General features: G+C 38.4%; 1 protein-coding gene across 1 annotated transcript in view; it reads left to right on the top strand.

Annotated features, from left to right (window-relative positions):
• Positions 1 to 23,556, top strand: part of RBM22 (RNA binding motif protein 22) — a 44,148-nt gene that overhangs the window by 18,614 nt on the left and 1,978 nt on the right. The window contains exons 7-10 of the mRNA XM_053714715.1: positions 1,530 to 1,730; positions 1,900 to 2,064; positions 8,099 to 8,187; positions 10,963 to 11,088. Of these exons, the coding sequence (XP_053570690.1) occupies positions 1,530 to 1,730; positions 1,900 to 2,064; positions 8,099 to 8,187; positions 10,963 to 11,088 (581 nt within the window). The remainder of the gene's footprint in view (positions 1 to 1,529; positions 1,731 to 1,899; positions 2,065 to 8,098; positions 8,188 to 10,962; positions 11,089 to 23,556) is intronic.

Below are 23,556 nucleotides of genomic sequence, written 5' to 3'. Positions count from 1 at the left end.
GTTTCTACAGAAAGCTTACAGAGGGGGGAGTGAGATCCATGCCACTGTAAACAGTCAGGGAGAAACGCTGGGGATTTGTGACAGCCTTATCTATTATACAGACAGCCCCAGCATGGGGGCTGGCTGTAAAAGACACTAGATAGGGAGTGTAGAAAAAGCCTGGCTCTCAAGCTAGTGGAGATTACGTTCGTATTCTCATTCACTGAGAGGATTACAAACTTTATAATCATTTTTAGGAGATTTAGCAGCAAAACTGCTAATACTTGTCAATTACAAACGTTATCTTCTGTTGGTGCTTTATTTAAGTAGCCTATATTTTTTTGGGTGTATAATGGCCCTTTAAAGGGTTAGCGCAGCCACACATGAAAACTTAGAATTCTTAAGGCGTTAATGAAATATTACTTATAAAATATAAAAATGTATATAAATTAAAAATGAATAAACATACTGTAAAATATATAGGTATATTCTATTATTTAGAATATTTTACAGTTTAATCATTTTTAATTTATATACATTTTTTTTTTTTTATAATATTTTATTTGTAATATTTCAGTAATGCGTCTTAAGAATTCTTAGTTTTCATGTGCTCTAACCAGACCGCGTTAAGATTTAAATTGAGAAATGTGTTGCACGTATTTTGCATTCCTATGTTCTTTGCGTAGAAAATAATTAACTTTTTATTTTATATATATATATATATATATATATATATATATATATATATATATATATATATATATATATAAAAATATCTGATACATAAATACATATGTATACATATCTTGACGTGTGTATGTATGTGCATTGGGACCCTTTGAAATTAAGTAGCTAAAAATATGTAAAATCATATTTATGCAATATATTAAGGTGTTTACGTATTTACTGTAAATATTTCACATTCCAATGTTCTGCATTTAGGGAAATAAAATCAAATAATAAAGTGAAGTAATAAGTGAATAAAATATACAATCCGTAAAAACTTCAAAAAGAGATTCACTGTACTATTATAAAAGGTTATTAAATGTAAGATTATTTCATATAAGGTAAGGATTTCCTTCCAGGTCTCTCAGCACATGTAAAGAAAGCACAAAAACAATGGTGCAATTATTGTCACAGTTTTAGTTATAAGTACTGATTGAAACCTACTCGCGTTCTTCTGAACTGTAAACACAGCCTGTGTTATAGTTGCATCAAATAGTAACTGGAGCTGACTGCCACTGGATACTTTAAAATCCGCTTTCATAAGTGTTCCAAGTATTTTTAAATAGTTTTTCCTATGTATATCTATACCTAATATATAATCATGTGTGTGTTTGTTTAAATAAAAAAAAATATATATATATATATATATATATATATATATATATATATATATATATATATATAAATAGAACATATTCTGCTTTGTGAACAACATTGTAATGTCTCCAACTTGAGCAAAAAAACTTCTAGCAGAGTTGGCGCTCGAGCGATAATTACTGCTCCACTCGTAATCTAGCCCTAAATGTTGTATCTGTATTCCTCAGGCATGAAAAACCCACTGATCCTGATGATCCTCTGGCAGACCAGAATATAAAGGACAGATACTATGGCATTAATGACCCTGTGGCAGACAAGCTCTTGAAACGTGCCTCGACCATGCCTCGCTTGGACCCACCAGAAGATAAGAGCATCAGCACCCTTTATGTCGGTGGGTTGGGAGACACTATCAGTGAATCTGAGCTCCGGTAAGTAGCAAGCTGTGTGTTCTTACAGCCGTAAAATTGTCTGTTTACTTCGATAATTAATATTTACTGTTTGGTTTACTGGTATTAAAATATGTATTAGGAGAATACTATAGAAATAATCACAGGATTGTAAATATTGTGACACTATTCTGTTTTTTATTTTTCACAGGAGTCACTTTTACCAGTTTGGTGAAATCCGGACAATTACTGTTGTTCAACGACAACAATGCGCGTTTATTCAGTTTGCTACCAGACAGTCTGCAGAGACGGCAGCAGAGAAATCCTTTAATAAACTAATAGTTAATGGGAGACGACTCAATGTTAAGTGGGGAAGGTGAGCTCATTTCATTGTAATTGCCTCTTTTTCTTTTAACCCCATAAAGCTACACTTCCACAAAAGGCTTGGGATGACTTCACATCACATCTCTTGTTCTCAGCTGCCAATTTTTCACATTTAGATGTCCCACTGCTTTCTAAAACTCTGCATTCCAAATTTTAGTAGAAACGTCTGCTACCAGGATATATTTTAAAGGGACAGTAAAGTTTAAAATTAAACTTTCATGACTCAGAGCATGTATTGTTAAAACAATCATGAAAACATAATTTATGTAACAACTTACCAGATAAATTAATTTCTTTCATATTGTCTAGAGTCCATGAGTTAGTGACGTATGGGATATACAATCCTACCAGGAGGGGCAAAGTTTCCCAAACCTCAAAATGCCTATAAATAACACCCCTCACCACACCCACAATTCAGTTTAACGAATAGCCAAGTAATGGGGTGATAAAGAAAGGAGTAAAAAGCATCAACAAAGGAATTTGGAAATAATTGTGCTTTATACAAAAAATCATAACCACCATAAAAAGGGTGGGTCTCATGGACTCTTTCCATTATGAAAGAAATGAATTTATCATGTAAGTTCTTACATAAATTATGTTTTCTTTCATGTAATTGGCAAGAGTCCATGAGCTAGTGACGTATGGGATAGTAATACCCAAGATGTGGAACTCCACAGAAGTGTCACTAGAAAGGAAGGGATAAAATAACAGCCATTTTCCGCTGAAAAACATTAATCCACAACCCAAATTATAAGTTTATTTTCATAATGAAAAGAAAAAACATAAGCAGAGGAATCAAACTGAAACAGCTGCCTGAAAAACTTTTCTACCAAAAACTGCTTCCGAAGAAACAAATACATCAAAACGGTAGAATTTAGTAAAGATATGCAAAGAAGGACCAAGTTGCTGCTTTGCAAATCTGATCAACTGAAGCTTCATTCTTAAAAGCCCACAAAGTGGAGACTGATCTAGTAGAATGAGCTGTAATTCTCTGAGGCGGGTCCTGACCCAACTCCAAATAAGCCTGATAAATCAAAAGCTTTAACCAAGATGCCAAGGAAATGGTAGAAGCCTTCTGACCTTTCCTAGAACCAGAAAATATAACAGACTAGAAGTCTTCCTGAAATATTTAGTAGCTTCAATATAATATTTCAAAGCTCTTACCACATCCAAAGAATGTAAGGATCTCTCCAAAGAATTCTTAGAATTAGGAAACAAAGAAGGGACAACAATTTCTCTATTAATGTTGTTAGAATTGATAACCTTAGGTAGAAATTTAAATGAAGTCCGCAAAACTGCCTTATCCTGATGGAAAATCAGAAAAGGAGATTCACAAGAAAGAGCAGATAATTCGGAAACTCTTCTAGCAGAAGAGATGGCCAAAAGGAAACCTCTATGACTAAGCACTAGGCGTTCAATTTCCATACCTTCAAATTTAATGATTTGAGATCCTGATGGAAAAACGGACCTTGAGACAGAAGATCTGACCTTAATGGAAGTGGCCAAGGTTGGCAACTGGACATCCGAACAAGATCCGTATACCAAAACCTATGAGGTTATGCCGGAGCTACCAGCAACACAAATGATTGTTCCATGATGAAATTGGAAATCACTGCGGGAAGATATAAGCAGGTTGGTAACACTAAGGAACTGCTAACGCATCAACCGCTTCCGTCTGAGGATCCCTGGACAGGTACCTGGGTAGTTTCTTGTTTAGATGAGAAGCCATCAGATCTATTTCTGGAAGACCCCACATCTGAACAATCTGAAAAAACACATCTGGATGGAGCGACCACTCCCCCGGATGTAAAGTCTGACGGCTGAGATAATCCGCTTCCCAATTGTCTATACCTGGGATATGAACCGCAGAAATTAGACAGGAGCTGGATTCCGTCCAAGCAAGTATCCGAGATGCTTCTTTCATAGCTTGGGGACTGTGAATACCAGCCTGATGATTGACATATGCCACAGTTGTGATATTGTCTGTCTGAAAACAAATGAACGGTTCTTTCTTCAACAGAGGCCAAACCTGAAGAGCCCTGAAAATAGCACGGAGTTCTAAAATATTGATTGGTAACCTTGCCTCTTGAGATTTCCAAACCCCTTGTTCTGTCAGAGATCCCCAGGCAGCTCCCCAACCTGAAAGACTTGCATCTGTTGTGATCACAGATCGCAAACAAGAGGCCCCTTGAACTATACGATGGTGATCTAACCACCAAGTCAGAGAGAGTCGAACATTGGGATTTAAGGATATTAATTGTGATCTTTGTATAATCCCTGCACTTTTGGTTCAGCATACAAAGCTGGAGAGGTCTCATATGAAAACAAGCAAAGTGGATCGCGTCCGATGCTGCAGTCATGAGACCTAAAACTTCCATGCACATAGCTACTGAAGGAAATGATTGAGACTGAAGATTCCGACAAGCTGAAACCAATTTTATTCATCTCTTGTCTGTTAGAGACAGAGTCATGGACACTGAATCTATCTGGAAACCTAAAAAGGTGACCTTTGAGGAATCAAGGAACTTTTTGGTAAATTGATCCTCCAACCATGTCTTTGAAAAAACAGTTGATTCATGTGGGATTCTGCGGAATGTTAAGACTGAGCTAGTACCAAGATATCGTCCAAATAAGGAAACACTGCAATATCCCGTTCTATGATTAGAGAGAGTAGGGCACCGAGAACCTTTGAAAAGATTCTTGGAGCTGTCGCTAGGCCAAATGGAAGAGCGACAAATTGGTAATGCTTGTCTAGAAAAGAGAATCTCAGAAAATGATAATGATCTGGATGAATCGGTATATGAAGATATGCATCCTGTAAGTCTGTTGTGGACATATAATGCTCTTGCTGAACAAAAGGCAGAATAGTCCTTATAGTCACCATTTTGAAAGTTGGCACTCTTACAGAACGATTCAAAATTTTTAGATCCAGAACTGGTCTGAATTAATTTTCTTTCTTTGGGACAATGAATAGATTTGAATAAAACCCCAGACCCTGTTCCTGAAACGGAACTGGTATGATTACCCCTGAAAACTCCAGTTCTGAAACACACTTCAGAAAAGCCTGAGCCTTTATTGGATTTGCTGGGATGCATGAGAGAAAAAATCTTCTCATAGGAGGTCTTACTCTGAATCCTATTCGGTACCCTTGAGAGACAATACTCTAAATCCATTAATTTTGGACAGAATCTGCCCAAATGTTTTGTAAGAATCTTAATCTGCCCCCTACCAGCTGAACTGGAATGAGGGCCGCACCTTGCAGACTTGGGGGCTGGCTTTGGTTTCTAAAACGGTCTGAATTTATTCCAACTTGAAGAAGGTTTCCAGTTGGAACCAGATTCTTTGGGGGAAGGATTAGGTTTCTGTAACTTATTTTGTCGAAAGGAACGAAAACGGTTAGAAGCTTTAGATTTACCCTTTGGTCTTTTATCCTGAGGCAAAAAACTCCCTTCCCCCCCAGTGACAGTTGAAATAATCAAATCCAACTGAGAACCAAATAACTTATTACCTTGGAAAGAAATAGATAGTAATCTAGACTTAGATACCATGTCAGCATTCCAATATTTGAGCCACAAAGCTCTTCTAGCTAAAATAGCTAAAGACATAGATTTAACATCAATTTTGATGATATCAAAAATGGCATCACAGATAAAATGATTAGCATGTTGAAGCAAGCGAACAATGCTAGACAAATCAGGATCCATTTCCTGTTGCGCTAGACTTTCCAACAAAAAAGTTGATGCAGCTGCAACATAAGCTATAGAAATGGCAGGCCTGAGAAGATAGCCAGAATATAAATAAGCTTTCCTTAGATAAGATTCAATATTCCTTCTAAAGGGTCTTTAAAAGAAGTACTATCTTCCATAGGAGTAGTAGTACGTTTAGCAAGAGTAGAAATAGCCCCATCAACTTTGGGGATTTTTTTTAAACCTTGAAGAAGGAATAAAAGAAGTACAAGGCCTATTCCATTCCTTTGAAATCATATCAGAAATAGCATCGGGAACTGGAAAAACCTCTGGAGTAACCACTGGAGGTTTATAAACAGAATTTAAACGTTTACTAGTTTTAATATCAAGAGGACTAGTTTCCTCAATATCCAATGTAATCAACACCTCTTTTAACAAGGAACAAATATACTCCATTTTAAATAAATAAGTAGATTTGTCAGTGTCAATATTTGAGGAAGGATCTTCTGATCTGATTCAGAAGAGGGTAATTCAGTATGTTGTCAGTCATTTGAAATTATGAGAAGTTTTAAAAGACCTTTTACGTTTATTAGAAGGCGGGATGGCAGACAAATCGCATCAGCAATAAAATATTTTATATTCACAGGTATATCATGTACATTAGATGTTGAAGGAACAGCAGGCATGGTACTATTACTGATGGACACATTCTCTGCATGTAAAAGCTTATCATGACCACTATTACATACCACAGCTGGAGATATAATCTCCAAAAATTTACAACAAATGCACTTAGCTTTGGTAGAACTGTAATCAGGCTGCGGGGTTCCAACAGTGATTTCTGAGACAGGATCAGATTGAGACCTTGCAAATGTAAGAGAAAAAACAACATATAAAGCAAAATTACAAATTTCCTTATATGGCAGTTTCAGGAATGGGTAAAAAAAATGCAAACAGCATAGCCCTCTGACATAGAAAAATGCAAGAGGCATATAGGAATGGGGTTTTTAAATAATGAAATTATTTGGCGCCAAGTATGAATCTGGAAATGACACACTCGCGTCATTGAAGACGCAACCTTGTGCAAAGAACTCAGCGTCAACTAAGACGCCGGAAATGACGAATTTCGCACCAAAAAAGTTCTCGCGCCAAGAATGAGGCAATAAACTTTGGCATTTTGCGCCCTCACAAGCCTAATTTCTCCTTCAAAATTTAACGAAAAAAAGCAGGCAATTTGAAAAAAAGACTAAACCCCAGGTAAGAAAAATATTTCCTAAATATGTTTTTTCCCAAATATGAAACTGATAGTCTGCAAAAGAAAATATACATAAAACCTGACTCATGGCAAATATAAGTACAATACATATATTTAGAACTTTATATTAAATGCATAAAGTGCCAAACCATAGCTGAGAGTAATGAAAACATACTTACCAATGACACACATCCACATATAGCAGATAGCCAAACCAGTACTGAAACAGTTATCAGTAGAGGTAATGGAATATGAGAGTATATCGTCGATCTGAATAAGGGAGGTAGGAGATGAATCTTTACCACCGAGAACCTATGGAAAAGACCCCATTAGGAAAATCATTGCGTTCAATAGGTGATACTCTCTTCACGTCCCTCTGGCATTCGCTGTACTCTGAGAGGAATCGGGCTTCAAAATGCTGAGAAGCAAATATCAACGTAGAAATCTTAGCACAAACTTACTTCACCACCTCCATAGGAGGCAAAGTTTGTAAAACTCAATTGTGGGTGTGGTGAGGTATATTTATCAGGCATTTTGAGGTTTGAGAAACTTTGCTCCTCCTGGTAGGATTGTATATCCCATACGTTACTAGCTCATGGACTCTTGCCAATTACATGAAATAAACATTTTGGGTTTTATGTCCCTTTAATGAATAAAGTATAAGAGTTTAACCTAGAGCACTCACTATCTGACATTACCACTTACACTACTTATGTAGTATTGCTGGAATTTAGACATTTCTTGAGCTAAGTCTTATTCATTTGCACATCTTGTTATTGTCTTTTGTTTCCATTCGAGGTGTCCATGCAACATTAACTGAAGGGTGCACTGAGAGTATAAATCTGTTCAGTAGCTCATAAGGGCAATCAATATTTCTCTCCTACTGTGCAGTGCATTTTGACCCTTATTATTTGCACTGTGGTTATTATTTATAGGTTTAGCTACTATTTTCTATTATAGTTTGCATACAACACTATTTGAAAAGTTGCAGCGTTATAATTGCTCTTTTGAAAGTAGTACAATCATTTGGTTTACTCTTGTGGTGCGCTAATAAATGTGGCTTAAACATGTGTTTGATTTACCAGGTCACAGGCAGCCAGAGGGAAGGAGAGAGAGCGAGAAGGCACCAATGATCCTGGTATAAGCCTAGAGCCTGTACCAGGTCTCCCTGGAGGTATATATATTTTTTTATTATTATAAATTAAGTAAAATTATCATCCAACCCATTAATAGGTGTATTTCATTAAAAGCGAGATCTCTATTGGTTCATAATTAAGCCAGTTTATCTTGGCAATAAGATGTTAACCATTAGAATGTGCAGAAGGTGACGTTGTAAGGTTTTCATAATATAATTTAGATTCCAGATGTTGCAGTCCTTAAGACAGTCTCATAAGATGTTTTTATGAATGTCAATATAGTTACACATGTTCACTGTTGTTTTAGCTGTATAACTCATTAAAAAAACAAACTGCAAAAACAGACATCATTGACTTTTATATCGGAGGGCATTTTTAAAGTATTCTAAATTTAACTGGTGTCCTATGCTGAATAAATTAGGCTTTTTTGCCAGACTTGTCCATGTCCCCCCTGTAGATCTTTGCCTTTTGTCTGTTAGCGTTAATACTACATTATCACATGTGTTTTTTGCTGAGTTTCATTTTTAAGTTAAACATTTTAATTCCAAAATATTAATTTTTTACTACTGCTTTTTCATTCATGTAATAGAAATGTTTGAGCAATATACCTTATTTAAGTTCAAGTAAGAAAATGTTCTTGGTTCAAGTTCTTTATTACAAAAAAAAAATTCTAATTAAAAGGACAGTATACACAAACTCAAATATGGGCTAACTTAATAAAGCTTTTGGTTTATATAAAGTTTGCAATTTACATGCATTCATTATTTTGCTTCTAAGTAGATAGAAATGAGGAATAAAACTAGTAGTGTTTTCACTGCATATAGAGACGATCGTCCTACACAGTAGAGAGCTAGAGTTTTTTTTCCTCACTCCCTAACTAGTGTGTTTACAGACAGCCCTCCTGCTGGAGCGATCTGTGTGTATGGAAAGTCATCATAGGCTCTGTCCAAATAACTCTACTCCAAACAAACTCACTCTGCTGACCCCCAGACCCTCAATACAGCTCACCATGCTGGACTGCACCACAGCCGTTTTGCTGTGCTCTGTCTTGCTGCATGCCACAAGGGCCTCACTACCTGGAGTCCCTGCAGGAAAAACACTTCTGCCAAGGAGGCAAAGCGCAGGGCAAGGCAGCAGCTGGAAACTATTAAAGGCACTACGGAGCTCCTTCTCAGACCTACTGCCATTGAGCCTGACTACCAGAAGTCCAGGCTCAATGTCAGCATCTCTGAGAAGGAGCTCTGTGCTCCCGTTAAAAATTTGAAATCGGGCATTATTTAATATATTTCTATATTGTGGAAGCATCATGATCACTTAATCATGCACTAGTCAAACCTATCCTTAAAAAATAACGTATTTCCCTACTCCCTCTTGCCTCTTCTGGAAAGTCTAGTTTATGAACGTTTATCACACTTTCTCACATTAACTCCCTCCTTGATCCATTGCAATCTGGATTTTGCCCTAACACTTTTAACAGCAATTATTAAGGTTACTAATGAGCTACTTAGAGCAAAATCGAAAGGCCACTTCTTGATCTATCTGCAGACTTTGATACTGTTGACCACCCTCTCTTGCTCCAAACCTTCCAATCCTTCGGCATTTGTGTGACAGCCCTCTTGTAGTTCTCCTTGCACCTGTCCAACCATACCTTAAGTGTAGCCTTCTCTGGCGCATCCTCTGCCCCTTTACCACATTTTTGGGGTACCACAAGAGTCTATCCTTGGTTCCCTTCTCTTCTCAATCAATACATCTTCATTAGGTTCCTTAATAAAGTCCCATGGGTTTCAATATCATTTGTATGCTTATCATACCTAAATATATCTCTCTGCACCAGACCTATACCCTTCCTTCCTAACCCATGTCACTAACAGTCTTTCTAATATTTCATCCTTGATGTTCTCTCACTACCTTTAAGCAACATCTCTCCAAAAGTGTGCTCCTTATTTTCCCCCCTTTTTACAAAATCCATCCATCTTTTTATAACTGTTGATATTTCCAAGGACTCAGATCTTTTTCATTTCTCACATCCAGTCTTTGGCCGTCTCCACCTTAAAAACATCTGCAACATTTGCCAATTCCTAACACAAGACACACTCATCATTTCCCACCTTGGCACTTGCAACTCCATCCTCTCTAATCTCCCTAGCTGACATCTATCTCCTTCACAATCTATAATGAATGCCTTTGCCAGGCTGATCTTCCTTACACATTGCTCCTCATCAGCCTTTCTGCCAATCCCTTAACTGGCATCCTCTAGCCTCCAGAATAAAACACAAAATCCTGACATTCAAGGCCCTCATTAACACTGCTCCACCCCATATCTCAGACCTTGTCTCCAGATACTCTCTCTCCCGTCCCCTTCGCTCTGCTCATGACCTCTCCTCCTCTCTCGTTACTTACTCACATTCCTGTCTATAGGACTTCTCCAAAATGGCCCCTATTTTGTGGAACTCTCTGCCTTGCTCCAAAAACTACCAAGTTTTCATTGTTTCAAACGTTCCTTTAAAACGCTTCTTTAGAGGGATGCATACAACATACACTAACCTTTCTTACCTTGGTTACTCTCCTTCTCTTTTATCATTCCTTTGAACCTCCTTAGCATGTAAACCTGTGAGCCCAGCTATTTTGGAGATCACATGCAACTCTATACATTTTATCTAAATTTAAAAATGCAAATTTTTTTTTATTTTAAATAATCAACATTACACTACTCGGGTTAAGCAAATCACTAAAATCCTGTTGGTTATAAATTGTGAAGAATAACACAGCATGTTGTAAACTATGGAAAAAAAATGTTCTCTTTGTTACGGCAGCTCTCCCACCACCACCGACAGAGGAGGAATCTTCAGCTAACTATTTTAACTTGCCACCTAATGGATCTACTACCTTGGTAAACATTTCATTGCCACCTCCACCGAGTATGGCTGGCCCACCTCCAGGTAACTTTCTTCTAATGGCTTGATTATAAGTTTATTTTAAGTTTCTTTCATAGAAATGAGTTTAAACTTCTGTTACATTAGTTGAAAGATCTCTTGTGGCATTATGACTTTAGATGGGAAATTAAGGATTTATTATTGTCTTGACAGTCTCATGAAAAACTGCTGCTAGTTAACACTGTTAATTGAAGCAGTCATAATTGCCTGGCAAATGGATATTAATCCATTGCGTGGATCTGACTGAGTTTATTTAAAGGGACATGACACCCAACATTTCTTTCATGATTCTTATAGTGTAAATTTATAAAAATATGTAAAATAATAACTTTCTATTTTATTTCTATTTTCAAGCTTACTCTGTCATTTTGATATCCTTTGTTGAAAGTGGGTATGTAGTTTCTGGAGCATTTACGTGTATACTACATGGCAGAACTTTTGCAAGAGCACCAGGTGGCAGTAATGTTTGATACCACATAGTGCTCCAGACACCACGTGTACGCTGCCTACCTAGGTGTGCTGTTTAGCAAAGAAAACAATAACAAGAAAATGTGGTAATATTAGTAAATTGGGACGTTTTTAAAGATGATATTCTATGTCTTAGTTATGATAGAAACATTTTGGGTTTCATGTCCTTTTAAGCTTTATATTTAATACTGGGTGCAGCCACTTTGGTATTATATGCTATTGATCAGTGCTGCAGGAAAACTAGGAACTGATGCACATTAAAACCATATAGAAAACATATTTAAAGTGAATGTAAATTTTGATGCTAAACAGGGGCACTTTAATTCATCAAAATTTACATTTCACTCCCGTTGTGAAAAAAAATCTTGACAGCAGCTCCAGCTTCCTCCACCCGTTGCAAAGCCTCTCCCCGGGTCTAAAATGAGGAATCCGGCTTCCTCCAATCACAGCGGGAAATCAGACACCGATTCCCCCGGGGTGAATTTGTGATTGGAGGATGACCTATCCATCATTTCTGACATCAGAAATGGCTTGCGATGACCGGAGGAAGCTGGAGCTGCTGTCAAGATTAGAAGGTCAGTTTTTTTCACAACAGGATTTAAATGTAAATTTTGATGAATTAAAGTGCCCCTGTTTTTAATCGAATTTTTAAAAACCGTGCACTTTAGCATCAAAATTTACATTCACTTTAAAGCTTATTTGAAGGACATTGCAATTTTATGACCCCCATGAGAGCAAGAACATATTTTTTTTTTCTTACAGGTGGTGCGAGTCCACGATCCATTACTCATGGGAATTAGCCTTCTCTACCACTAGGAGGAGGCAGAGAGTCCCAAGCCCCAAAAGCTCTATAAAACTCCTCCCACCTCACACATACCTTAGTCTTTACTTTGCCTCCATTGGAGGTGGTTTGAAGAATAAAAATGTGCTCATTGAAAGGGGGTTTCAGTCTATATTGAGGCCTGGTTTTCCCTCCGAGTACAGTGCTTGTCAGAGGGATGTATTTGGGTTATGGTTTATGCTTCTTTATTTAACCTCAAGGGAAATTCTTCATGAAACCTTTTTAATCGGTTACAGGGACTTGTCTTTTGCCTCCTTTTATGGATCTACATAACCTCTGCTATGTTTTAGTACTGATTTGGCTGTTTGCTGCTTGTTTGTTAATGGACGAGTGTCTATTTAATTAGTGCTGTTGTAGTGCTTCCTGCCATGAAAATATTTTCAATGCTGCAGTTTTGAAGCGTTTGGCTGCTCTCTTACTTTCCAACAAGCATTAAAATGGTTTCTTAAGGGATTTCTGTCAAGGCTTCCCTCAGATGTCAGAGACTTGTCCTGGGATTCTGGTATTTCCTACCAGATTTCCTCTGTGATACCCGCATCTGCACTGGATGGACTCTTCTGGATACTGCTGCATGCCTGGTGAGCCGGTGGAGCGCTGCTTTTGCAGGAGAGTGCTTTACCTTCGCACTCACACAGCCCAGAGGCTATTTGTAGGTACTCCATCACAGATACAACATAGCCAGGAGACTCACCCTGTTTCTTTCCTTGACACACGTTTTTTTTTTTTTTTTTTGTGCCTATTTTACAGGTTACTGCATATTTTATACTGTTTGTTTTAATAAATTACAGATTACACTTTTATTTACTCTCTGGCAGCTCTGGAGTTTTTTTGGGTTTTTTTAAAGCACCTTTCTATAATAGGTGTTTAACCCTTTAGGGTGTCTGCTGGCGGTTTTGTACAGTCAACAGTTTAGTTGTCCACTCCTCATGTCTTATAGGGGATGTGTTTTCTTTCCTAAGATATGGAGAGTCCACAACGTCATCAATTACTAGTGGGGATATCACTTCTGTCCAGCAGGAGGAGGCAAAGAGCAACACAGCAAAGCTGTTAAGTGTCAATCTCCTACCCACAATCCCCAGTCATTCTCTTTGCATCTGTCAATGGAGGAGGTGACTATTGGTGTCTGAAGAAAATTGGATTTCTTTCGCTACAAGCAAGATTTTTGGGTATAGCTGTCAATCTTTGCAGTAGAGTAGTGGTGGCTTTAAAGCTGTTAGGAACTTGTGAGGTGGGCCTTGCTCTGTTTTCCTAACATATTTGCTGCCCATGGTATAGAAAGCCAGAGTAGGTTTACTTTGTTCTTTCTTTTTTTTTTTCTTTCTTTTTTTTTTTTTTTGTAAATTTTTTTTATTAGACAACAGAAAAAATATTTATACATGATTACGCCATCAAAGGAACAAAAGAAAATACATTTTGTTTACTTCACATAACTAACTTTGTTACATTAATTCCATGCATATATTCTTGTAATCAGGATGCATTATCTATTCAGTCATGATTGAACAAGAGAAAAATAGAAATTACAAACACAGAGGAGAGATTAATTTCTCACAAAGTGACTTATTCTAAAAGAAAACAGTATCCGTATGAGGTCTTCTATTTCTACTTAAAACCCTAAGCCCGCTTATACTCCTTATTAACATCTGTCATCTATCAGTTTTAGTGTTGTGGAATTGCTTAAAATTCTCAGACTCTGAATGGGGAATCCTATTGTGTATAACCTAACTTGTATCTGATTACATCTAAACTCATAGTTTCTAGTTCTACTTCTACCCCAGAATTCTAAGGACTTTCATAAAGATCAGCTTGTCTAGGAGCATATGTGGGAACAGGGGGAGGGAAAGGACAAGAAAAGTATAAAGAAGGGTGGGGAGGAAGGGAGACAAAAAAAAAAAATCCTCTCTTAAGACTATTCCTTCATAAACCATGTTCTAGGAAGTAGACCTCGTTCTATTTGATGTTGTACCCACGTGGAGGGTTTATACTGCACAACCGCCTGTCTTTGCATCTCCAAAGGAAGCGAACGAATATATTTCTTCCATTTATTAAAAAATCTAGCAACCTGTTTCAAATTGGTATCTCTTGCGTTACATTGTTCCAACACCATTTGATACTGCACTTCTTCCAGGAAATCTGTAAATATTAAATTTCGCCCCGTCAGTATGAGTAGGTTAATAAATCTATTATTAGGGAGGTCAGAAATATATTTACATAAAGAGTACCTGATGTAGAGTCAGTTTAAACTTTATCCCCAGTATCTTAATAGCCCAGAAATTTATCTTCTGCCAAAATTGGAATACTTTAGGGCATTCCCAAAAACAGTGTGTTAAGTCTGCCTGATCCTTGTCGCATTTGGGGCAATTCCTATTATCCTGACTCCATTTTGCCAACCTAGCTGGAGTGAGATAGGCCCTATTTAATAATTTCATGTGCGATTCTTTCCATGTATGCATAAGTGTCGCACCAGCTACAAGTGTGATACTCTGTATAATAGTCTCACTTTCTACCCTCAACTTTTCTTTGGCCCACTTTATCGAAATATCTGCAATGTTTTTCCGACCCAGGAATTTCATAATAGTATCGTAGGATTGAGAGATAGCGTTCACCCCCTCACGATATTGTGTAATAATTTTTGCTATCTATCTCGAGACCTGTATCTTGTCTCAATTTCTCTACCCAATGTCTAACTTGTAGGTATGCAAAGAAACCTGACCTCGGGAGATCAAATTGTTGAGAAATACTTTCAAACGGGTGGAGCCTATGGTTATCACCTTCACATATCTGTATTACATAGTTCACACCTCGTTCCGCCCAAAACGCAAATATAGAGGGATTTAGAGCTGGTGGAAAACAAGGATTACCAAGTAAGGGTAAAAATTCTGATTTCCGGTAATCTATTTCCAGCTCCTTGCATATTCTCTGCCATGCCTGTAAGATAGATTTAAACGTAATCATATGATTTATTCTGTCCGGAAGTTTGTTTGCCGAATGATGTAAAATCACTTTTTTAAATTGAATGGTTTTATCAAGGCCCATTGTTTGCCCGATGTCTCTCAGGAAGATGCGGTTTAGACAATGCCAGAGCTTGTTCCTCAGATGTCCCAAGCCTCTATGGCGTCACATACAGTGCCCTGCAGTTCCTCTCAGCTTTCTGGAGGAGCTTATTTGCCAGCAGAAATTGCTGCACAGGTATCTTCGGTATCTGCGGCATTATCTGCTTTTTCTATGCTTAAGGGAAAACGCAAGAGGAAAATTTAAGTTTCAGTTTGTAAGGTTTCTGTTCCACCTACTGCTATACAGATTGCCCTTACTCATAAGTCTGATGAGAAGGATACGTCGGTAGCCTCTGAGGGTGAAATCTCAGATTCGGACAGTATAATGCCTTCATCTGATGCTGAAGAAGTAACCTTCAGATTTAAGCTTGAACACCTTTGTGTATTGTTAAAGGAGGTTTTGGCTACTTTGGACAACTCTGATACTCCTGTCGTTGTCAACCCTAAGAAGTCTAGTAAACTTAATAAATACTATAATGTTCCTTCCTTCGTGGAAGTGTTTCCTGTTCCAGTCCGTGCAACTGCGATTATTTCACAGGAAAGGGAGAAGCCAGGGATACCTTTTTTCCTGTCTCCGGTCTTTAAATAGATGTTTCCTGTCCCTGACTCCATTAAAGATTCATGGTGTATGGTAGAAGGGGCCTTTCCCCTTCTGGCTAAGAGAACTACGATCTCTATAGAGGATAGCTGCTCTTTTAAGGATCCAATGATGACAAGCTTGAGACTTATTTGAAGGAGATGTATGTCCATCAAGGTCTTCTATGGCAACCTGCAGTTTGTATTGCCACTGTGTCAAGTGCGGCACCTTATTGGTGCAATGCCTTGTCTGATTCATTTTTGGTAGAGACTCATTTGGAGGAGATCCAAGACTGAATTAAGGCTCTCAAGCTAGCCAATTCCTGTATTTCTGATGCTACCATGCAAGTTATTAAACTTGGAGTCAAGATATCTGGCTTTGCTGTGCTAGCCTACAGGGCATTGTGGCTAAAGTCTTGGTCAGCTGATGTTACCTCTAAGTCCAAGCTTCCGGTGCTTCCTTACAAGGGAAAGACCTTGTTTGGGCCTGGCCTGACAGAAATAATTTCTGATATTACGGGTGGAAAAGAGTCTTTTCTACCGCAAGACAAGAACAACAGACCTAGACAAATTTAATTTTCGTTCTTTTCGTGCATTAGAGGGAAGTCTTCCTCTTCCAAGCAGGTACTGTCCAAGTTTTTTTGTAAACTCAACCAGTCTTGGAGCTTGGGGAAGCAATCAAAGAAACCCGCAGCATGTCTCCGTCAGCATGTAGGGTTTGCCCCGATCCGGAATCTGATCCAGTGGGAGGCAGATTTTCTAAAAGAATTCAAAACTTTACCTCCCAGGGGCAGATTTCATCTCTCTAGTTTATCTGCAGTCCAGGTAAAAAGAGAGGCATTCTTAAACTGCGTTCAGGACTTTTCCTCCCTGGGAGTGATAGTTCCAGTAAGGGAACAGGGACTAGGATTCTATTCTACAAGTTTCTCAGAACACTGTCCTTCAAAATGGAATCCATTCGTTCCATTCTTCCTTTGGTCCAGAGGGTCGGTTCATGACAACCATAGACCTGAAGGATGCGTATCTTCATCCCATCCACAGGAATCATCACAAATTTTTGAGATTCACTTTTCAAGACAAACATTTTCAGTTTGTGGCTCTTCCGTTTGGCCTTGCCACAGCTTCCCGAATTTTCTTAAAGGTTCTGGGGGCATTCCTGGATGACATATTGGTTCAGGCGCCATCCTTTCAACTATCAGAATCTCATACAGAAATCTTGTTGTCTTTTCTACGTTTCCACGGATGGAAAGTGAATCTGGAAAAGGGTTCCCTTGTTCCAGCTACAAGAGTAGTTTTCTTAAGAAAGTGACAAGGTTATAGAGAGAGGCGGTAAACAAGCACTAAGTGTTGAAACCACGGAAAGTACTCAACACTGTTTCTCTAAAGTCTAAGAAATGTTAGACTCTTAAATAAAAAAAATGTGATACTTTGTCTTAAAAGATAATTATAGCAACAATTTAATTAAAACACATAAACAGATAAATAAAAACATAAATTTCTGATTCTCAAATGCTGAAGTGCCCAATGTTAATGGTTGTAAGTGGAATACTGTTTTGTATAAACAGGATCAGTCTTTAGGCCTTTGTTAGCTAACTGTTAAACACCTCCTAGTGTCAGGACTTCCGGTGAGCGGCAATCCAAGATGGCCACTAACTTATGTAGCTCTGTATAAGCTGTCACTTATTAAGCTGTTTGGTGGTCATAACTTCAGCCATCCGTTCTGCCCTTGACAATACTTGTGTCTGGGAACCTTTTAGGATCAAGGATTTCCATCCCTTGGCTACCGAGAAGCAATTTCTAATGATAGAAGCCGGCTGGTGCTGTGGCGGGACCTAGAGCTGCCACTCTGTATATAGTTTTTTCATAGTTCATATCTTCTTGTATACCTTGACAAAATGGAACTTTATTACTGCTAATCTAGCTGAACTGTTCGCACCTTTATTTGACTCCCTATCTGCATCAATAGGGGAACTTTTGAGCGAGGTTCAACTGTATACAAAATCACAGGGCTTGAAACAGGCCCCTGCCGACACAGCATTTGTTCACACTGAAGTAACGGTGGAGACAGCCGCTGCTCGATCTGCCCTAATACTAACGGACATGGGATTTGTTAATGCTCCAACAAGCTCTATCCCCACGTTTATTACACCTGATTACTTGAGGATAAAAGAGAGAGGTGGAAATTTGAACCTTTCCTGCCCCGCTGTGGATAACATCTGCCTTGAAAGCTATAATGTGAATAAGGCACAAGAGTTTCCTTTGAATATGACGCTGTGTACTCTGCAAGTATCTGTGCGCCATGCCGACACACTTTCCTGCAAAAATAATGTAGTGGGACACAAGGCTCAAAAAAAATATATGGCACAGGAGTTAGAGTTAGAAAGCAACAGTGGGACATCCCTCACTTCAGGGCATCTGCTATTGTGCCGGCAAAGCGAAACGAGCGTTCGTTCAAGCTTTCTGAAAGCTAAGAATCACAGGAGAGGTATCGGTTAAATGGACATGTTCAAGATCTGATGGGCTAATTAAAATAGCCTCATTAATATAATGGAACACTTCTGTTGCAGGGCTAAATTACAAATCCGCTGCACTTTAGCGGTAATGTCAATGACAAAGCTTTGCCACGTTATGGACTTCCTAAATGTATTCTTAGTCATAGCCCTGTTGGCTATTTGTTTTATTTTGTTTTATTGTTTTGAGGGAATGTTCTCACTCTCTTACATCAAAAGATCGCATACATGTATTTTTCCATATTCAAGCAATGTACTGGTCAATTAAGACTAAACTATTGGGAAATATGAAAACTACTGACCTGCTGCCATACAGTGTACACTTATGTGACAGGAGAAGATACCTAGGTACAAAGGATGCAATTAAGAGGCTTGGATTTGCTGTAAAGGATTTAAAAACACTTTATAACCCTGCTACGGATTGCTAAATTAAGTCAGACCATTGCCTACAACTTTATAGCTGCCCTGATTTTGGAGCATTTAGAACTACAGGGGTAACACCTTGTTTCTGTATTGACTTGACAGATCTGGTGTGCTTCATGCATCAAGGTTTAGTTTGTAAATGTGTTGTCACTGCTTAGACCGAGTGGTAGTAGGAGTTGCACGCAGTTACCTTTTTTTCTACGGTACAGCACAGATTTTAGTTCAGCATGAGCCTGCAACTCTTTCCCCTTTTTTTTTTCTCACACTGTTAAGGTTTAAATTAAATTACATTATGGTCACTTTCCTTAATCATATCACTGAGGCCGGCTAGATTTGCCGACTGCATACCTAGATAGAACCATTATGGCAGTGAGGTGGTCATTCTTGATCTGTTTTTGTATTTGTTTTGGTATGTGTGTTGTTTTATTATGTGGTTAAAATTAAGAGGCACAGGCTTAACAAGAAGTGGTACCCAATTAGTTCTGATACATTTCTCACTGTACTTAAGAGTAGCAAGTACCCTAGTTAATCACTCTTGGGATCAATCTGTAATAGGAATAGAAATCACCACTTCTTCTTGTACGTATCAATATCAAGTGTATTGCTAATAATGTACTGATATCCAACATGTAGAATCTATTGCAAAATATGAACTGTAATGTCGATATATCTTCACTTTGTAACTGTTTACATTTAATCTTTTGTACCTGTGCTTCTTTAATAAAAAAGAATTAAAAAAAAAACAAAAAAAAAACCTCCTCCTAGTGTGGCGCATACAGTGCGTATAGACAGTAGTGGCCAGCTACTATCAAACCTTGGTCGTGTCAGCAATTTCCACACTGGGGATATGTTTGTGATGCTAACAAAGTAGGAGGAGAGGGACAGTATACATTCTGTCTGCCAGTGGAGGTCTAGTATGACAAATAAACACCTGTGAATTAACTTGTAGTTGGCCTGCTATGCAGGTAATCTCACCACTCTTCATGTCTGTCTCGCTCCGGACCCTCTCCTGCTGGATGCGGCGTCTGTTGATGACGTCACGTTTCACTGATAATACTTCAAAGTTACTGTAGAGAATTGGTCTTTTCTTTTTCTCACCTGCACTTAGTACTATTCGTACGCAGGGTATGCTCTTAATCTCCGGTATCTCTGTGGTGTTACCAAAAGGCTCTCTTCTCAAAGCGGCAGAGATAGTCGAGCAAGGATTGCTTTCTTAACACAGAAATGCTTAAGAAAGGAATGCTTTCTTAAGAACCATAATATATTCCTTATCTATGAAAATCCAATATTCTTTCCTCTGGCCTCTCTCTGCAGTCTACTGTTTGGAGGCAATTGACCTGATGGTCGCTTCCATGGACATCTCTTCCTTTGCTTGATTCCATTTAAGAGCTCTGTAGTTATGAATGCTCAGTCAATGGAACAGAGACCATTCGGATTTATCTCAGAGGATAGATCTAGATCAGTCGACAAGAGACTCTCTTCCACGGTGGTTTTCTCGGGATCATCTGTCTCAGGGCACATGCTTTCTGGAGACCTTCCTGGGTAATTGTGACGCCAGACTACTGGGCTGGGGAGCAGTCTGGGAGCGGAAATTCACAATTGCTGTCTATCTGCCATCCACATTCCAGGAGTGGACAGCTGGGAAGCGGATCTCCTGAGCAGACAGACATTTCATCCTGGGGAGAGTGCTCTCCATCTGGAGGTGTTCTCTAGGTTAACCCTCAAATGGGGGGTGCCGGAGTTGGATCTGATGGCATCTCGGCAGAACGACAAGCTTCCAAGGTACGGTTCAAGTTTAAGAGATCCGCAGGCCGCCCTGATAGATGCTCTTGTGGTTCCTTGGGATTTCAGTCTAGCATATCTGTTTCCTCCATTATCTCTCCTTCCACGAGTCATTGCTTGTATCAAACAGGAGAGAGCATTGGTAATTCTAATAGCTCCTGCATGGCCCGGCCTCGCAGGATCTGGTAGTGACAATGTAATCTCTTCCACCTTGGCGGTTGCCTCTGAGGAAGGACCTTCTATCTCAGGGTCCCTTACTTCATCCAAATCTTTTTTTTCCTCTGAAGCTTCCTGCTTGGAGATTGAACGCTTAGTTCTGTCTAAGCGTGGTTTTTCTAAGTCGGTCATTGAGACCGTGATCTTGGCTCGCAAGCCTGTTACTAGGAAGATTTACCATAAGGTATGGCGTTAATACCTTTATTGGTGTGAATCCTAGGGCTACTCTTCGAGTAGGGGCAGGATTCCTAGGATGTTGTCCTTTCTCCAGGAAGATTTAGAGAAAGGATTGTCAGTCGGTTCTCTGAAGGGTCAGATTCTGCATTATCTATTTTGTTACACAAACGTCTGACAGATGTGCCAGGTGTTCAACCTTTTTGTCAGGCCCTGGTCAGGATCAGGCCTGTGTTTAAATCTGTTGCTCCTCCTTGGGCCTTAACCTTGTTCTTAAGGTTTTGCAGCTGGCTCCGTTTGAACCTTTGCATTCCATAGATATTAAGTTATCTTGCCCCTAAAGGGGCAGTGTACACCATTTTTCATTTAACTGCATGTAATAGACACTACTATAAAGAATAATATGCACAGATACTGATCTAGATATCCAGTGTAAAACCTTTTAAAAACGTACTTAGAAGCTCCTAATTTAACACTGTTAATGAGATAAGCCTCGGACATCCACTAAAAGGGGCTGATAGCAGAACCACCACCCCCCTCCTCTGCATATGAAATGACCCATTATACAAACAGAAGCAATCTATATACATGTTTGGGGCTTGGTTAGGAGTCTGAAAATCAGCATATATATATACACACACACACACACACACATACATATATATATATATATATATATATATATATATATATATATATATATATATGTGTGTATATATATATATATATATGTGTGTATATATATGTATATATGTGCGTGTGTGTGTGTGTGTATATATATATATCAAAGGATTATGGATGAAACGCGCGTTTTGTTTGAAAGTGTTTAACCTGGATGCGGTCCTTGGAGTAACATACTTACAGGTTTTCCGGATTAAAGGGAGCACACTGAATGTTACGAGAAAAGAGAGGTACAGGTGGTATCTGTTATAGTGCTACGAATATACCACTAAGGAATTTGAAGGAAGATCAAGCTCTGGCATTGGTGGGAATGAAGGCTTCAGGTAGGATCTATCTGCCCCGTTTTTGAATGAAGCGTTTAATATATGAAGCCGAGTTGCGGAAGGTAACGTTCCCCACTGCCGTAATCTGTTTTGCATGAACTGCATATGTAAAAGAAGCTTGACACTTACACAGTGAATATCTTAGTAATACATGAACTGCCTTTATCTATACAAGCGTGATACTTACACAGCTGACTTGCTTTGGACTGGCTTGTTGATAATAAGGTTTGTCCTTTGATGTGCTTAACCGATGTTCTCTATCTGGAGGATTACCTGACTTTTTGCTCTACATACACCTCTGAACTGGCTATTATCTAAGGCTGGGACTTATTGATATATATTCTCTCAACAAGCATGCTTTTGTTTTGTCTTGTCAAAAGTATCAGCGCTGAATACTAAGTCTGGATCACTAATTTTTCTATATGGCCATTTAATATGCTTTTTTAGCTACTGCTCAGTTTGATGATTTTTTTACTGGGATAGTATATAAGATTCCTGTGTATGTATGTTGAATGACTGCTCTGGGTGTGCTTGAGTTTTGTGTATAATATGTTCCTTTTTTAATGCACCTGGTAATGTTTATATCTTCTCAGTTCAGATTTGAACTGTGTTAACATAATTGAATAAATAAGTGCTAGCTGACATTTAAAAGAGTGCTGTATTCCCTGTCTTTTTATAGGACTACTTAACAGGGTATTTGTCCTATTTTTCTTTCTCTTGTAGTACTTCTAGAATGTGTATGTGTGTGTATATATATATATATATATATGTATTTATATCATTAAAATAAATAATGAATATGTTTGAAGTTGTTGATTTCATTTCTCAGTGACAAAGATGTGTTTTAAATCCCTCCCTTTCTATTATTACTTGTGTACTCCACAGCTTGGTTATTAGTTCCCATGAATAATGGATCGTGGACTTTCACCACCTGTATGAAAGAAAACATAATTTATACTTAGCTGATACATTTCTTTCATGTTGGTGAGAGTCCATGAGACCCCGCCCTTGTGTTTTTTCTGGGGTTAGTTTTTTTTCTTTTTTTTCTTTAGCACATCTTTTTTTCCCTGCTCCTTTTTCATGGTCCTTATTCTTTCTTCTTACCGCACTTGCTTGGCTATACATCAGACTAAGGTATGTGTGAGGAGGGAGGGTTTTATAGAGCTCTTGGGGCTTGGAGCTCTCTGCCTCCTAGTGGTAGAGAAGGGTAATTCCCACAAGTAATGGATCGTGGGCTCATGCCACCATGAAAGAAATTAATTTATCAAGTAAATATGAATTATGTGGTTGTTTTTTTATAATTTATACATCTAATGTCACCAAATGGAAGGGGCCATGACTATTGGTAACTGGCAGTTTATATAAGCCACAGATATTTGGTACCACTACTACAAGTATGGGTTATCCAAAAACATCAGAAGACTGTT

This window comes from Bombina bombina, chromosome 5 (assembly GCF_027579735.1).
Source record: "Bombina bombina isolate aBomBom1 chromosome 5, aBomBom1.pri, whole genome shotgun sequence".
Taxonomy (NCBI): Eukaryota; Metazoa; Chordata; class Amphibia; order Anura; family Bombinatoridae; genus Bombina; species Bombina bombina.
Note: the sequence above shows the minus strand (reverse complement) of the source record. Positions and strands in the feature narration are given on the sequence as shown.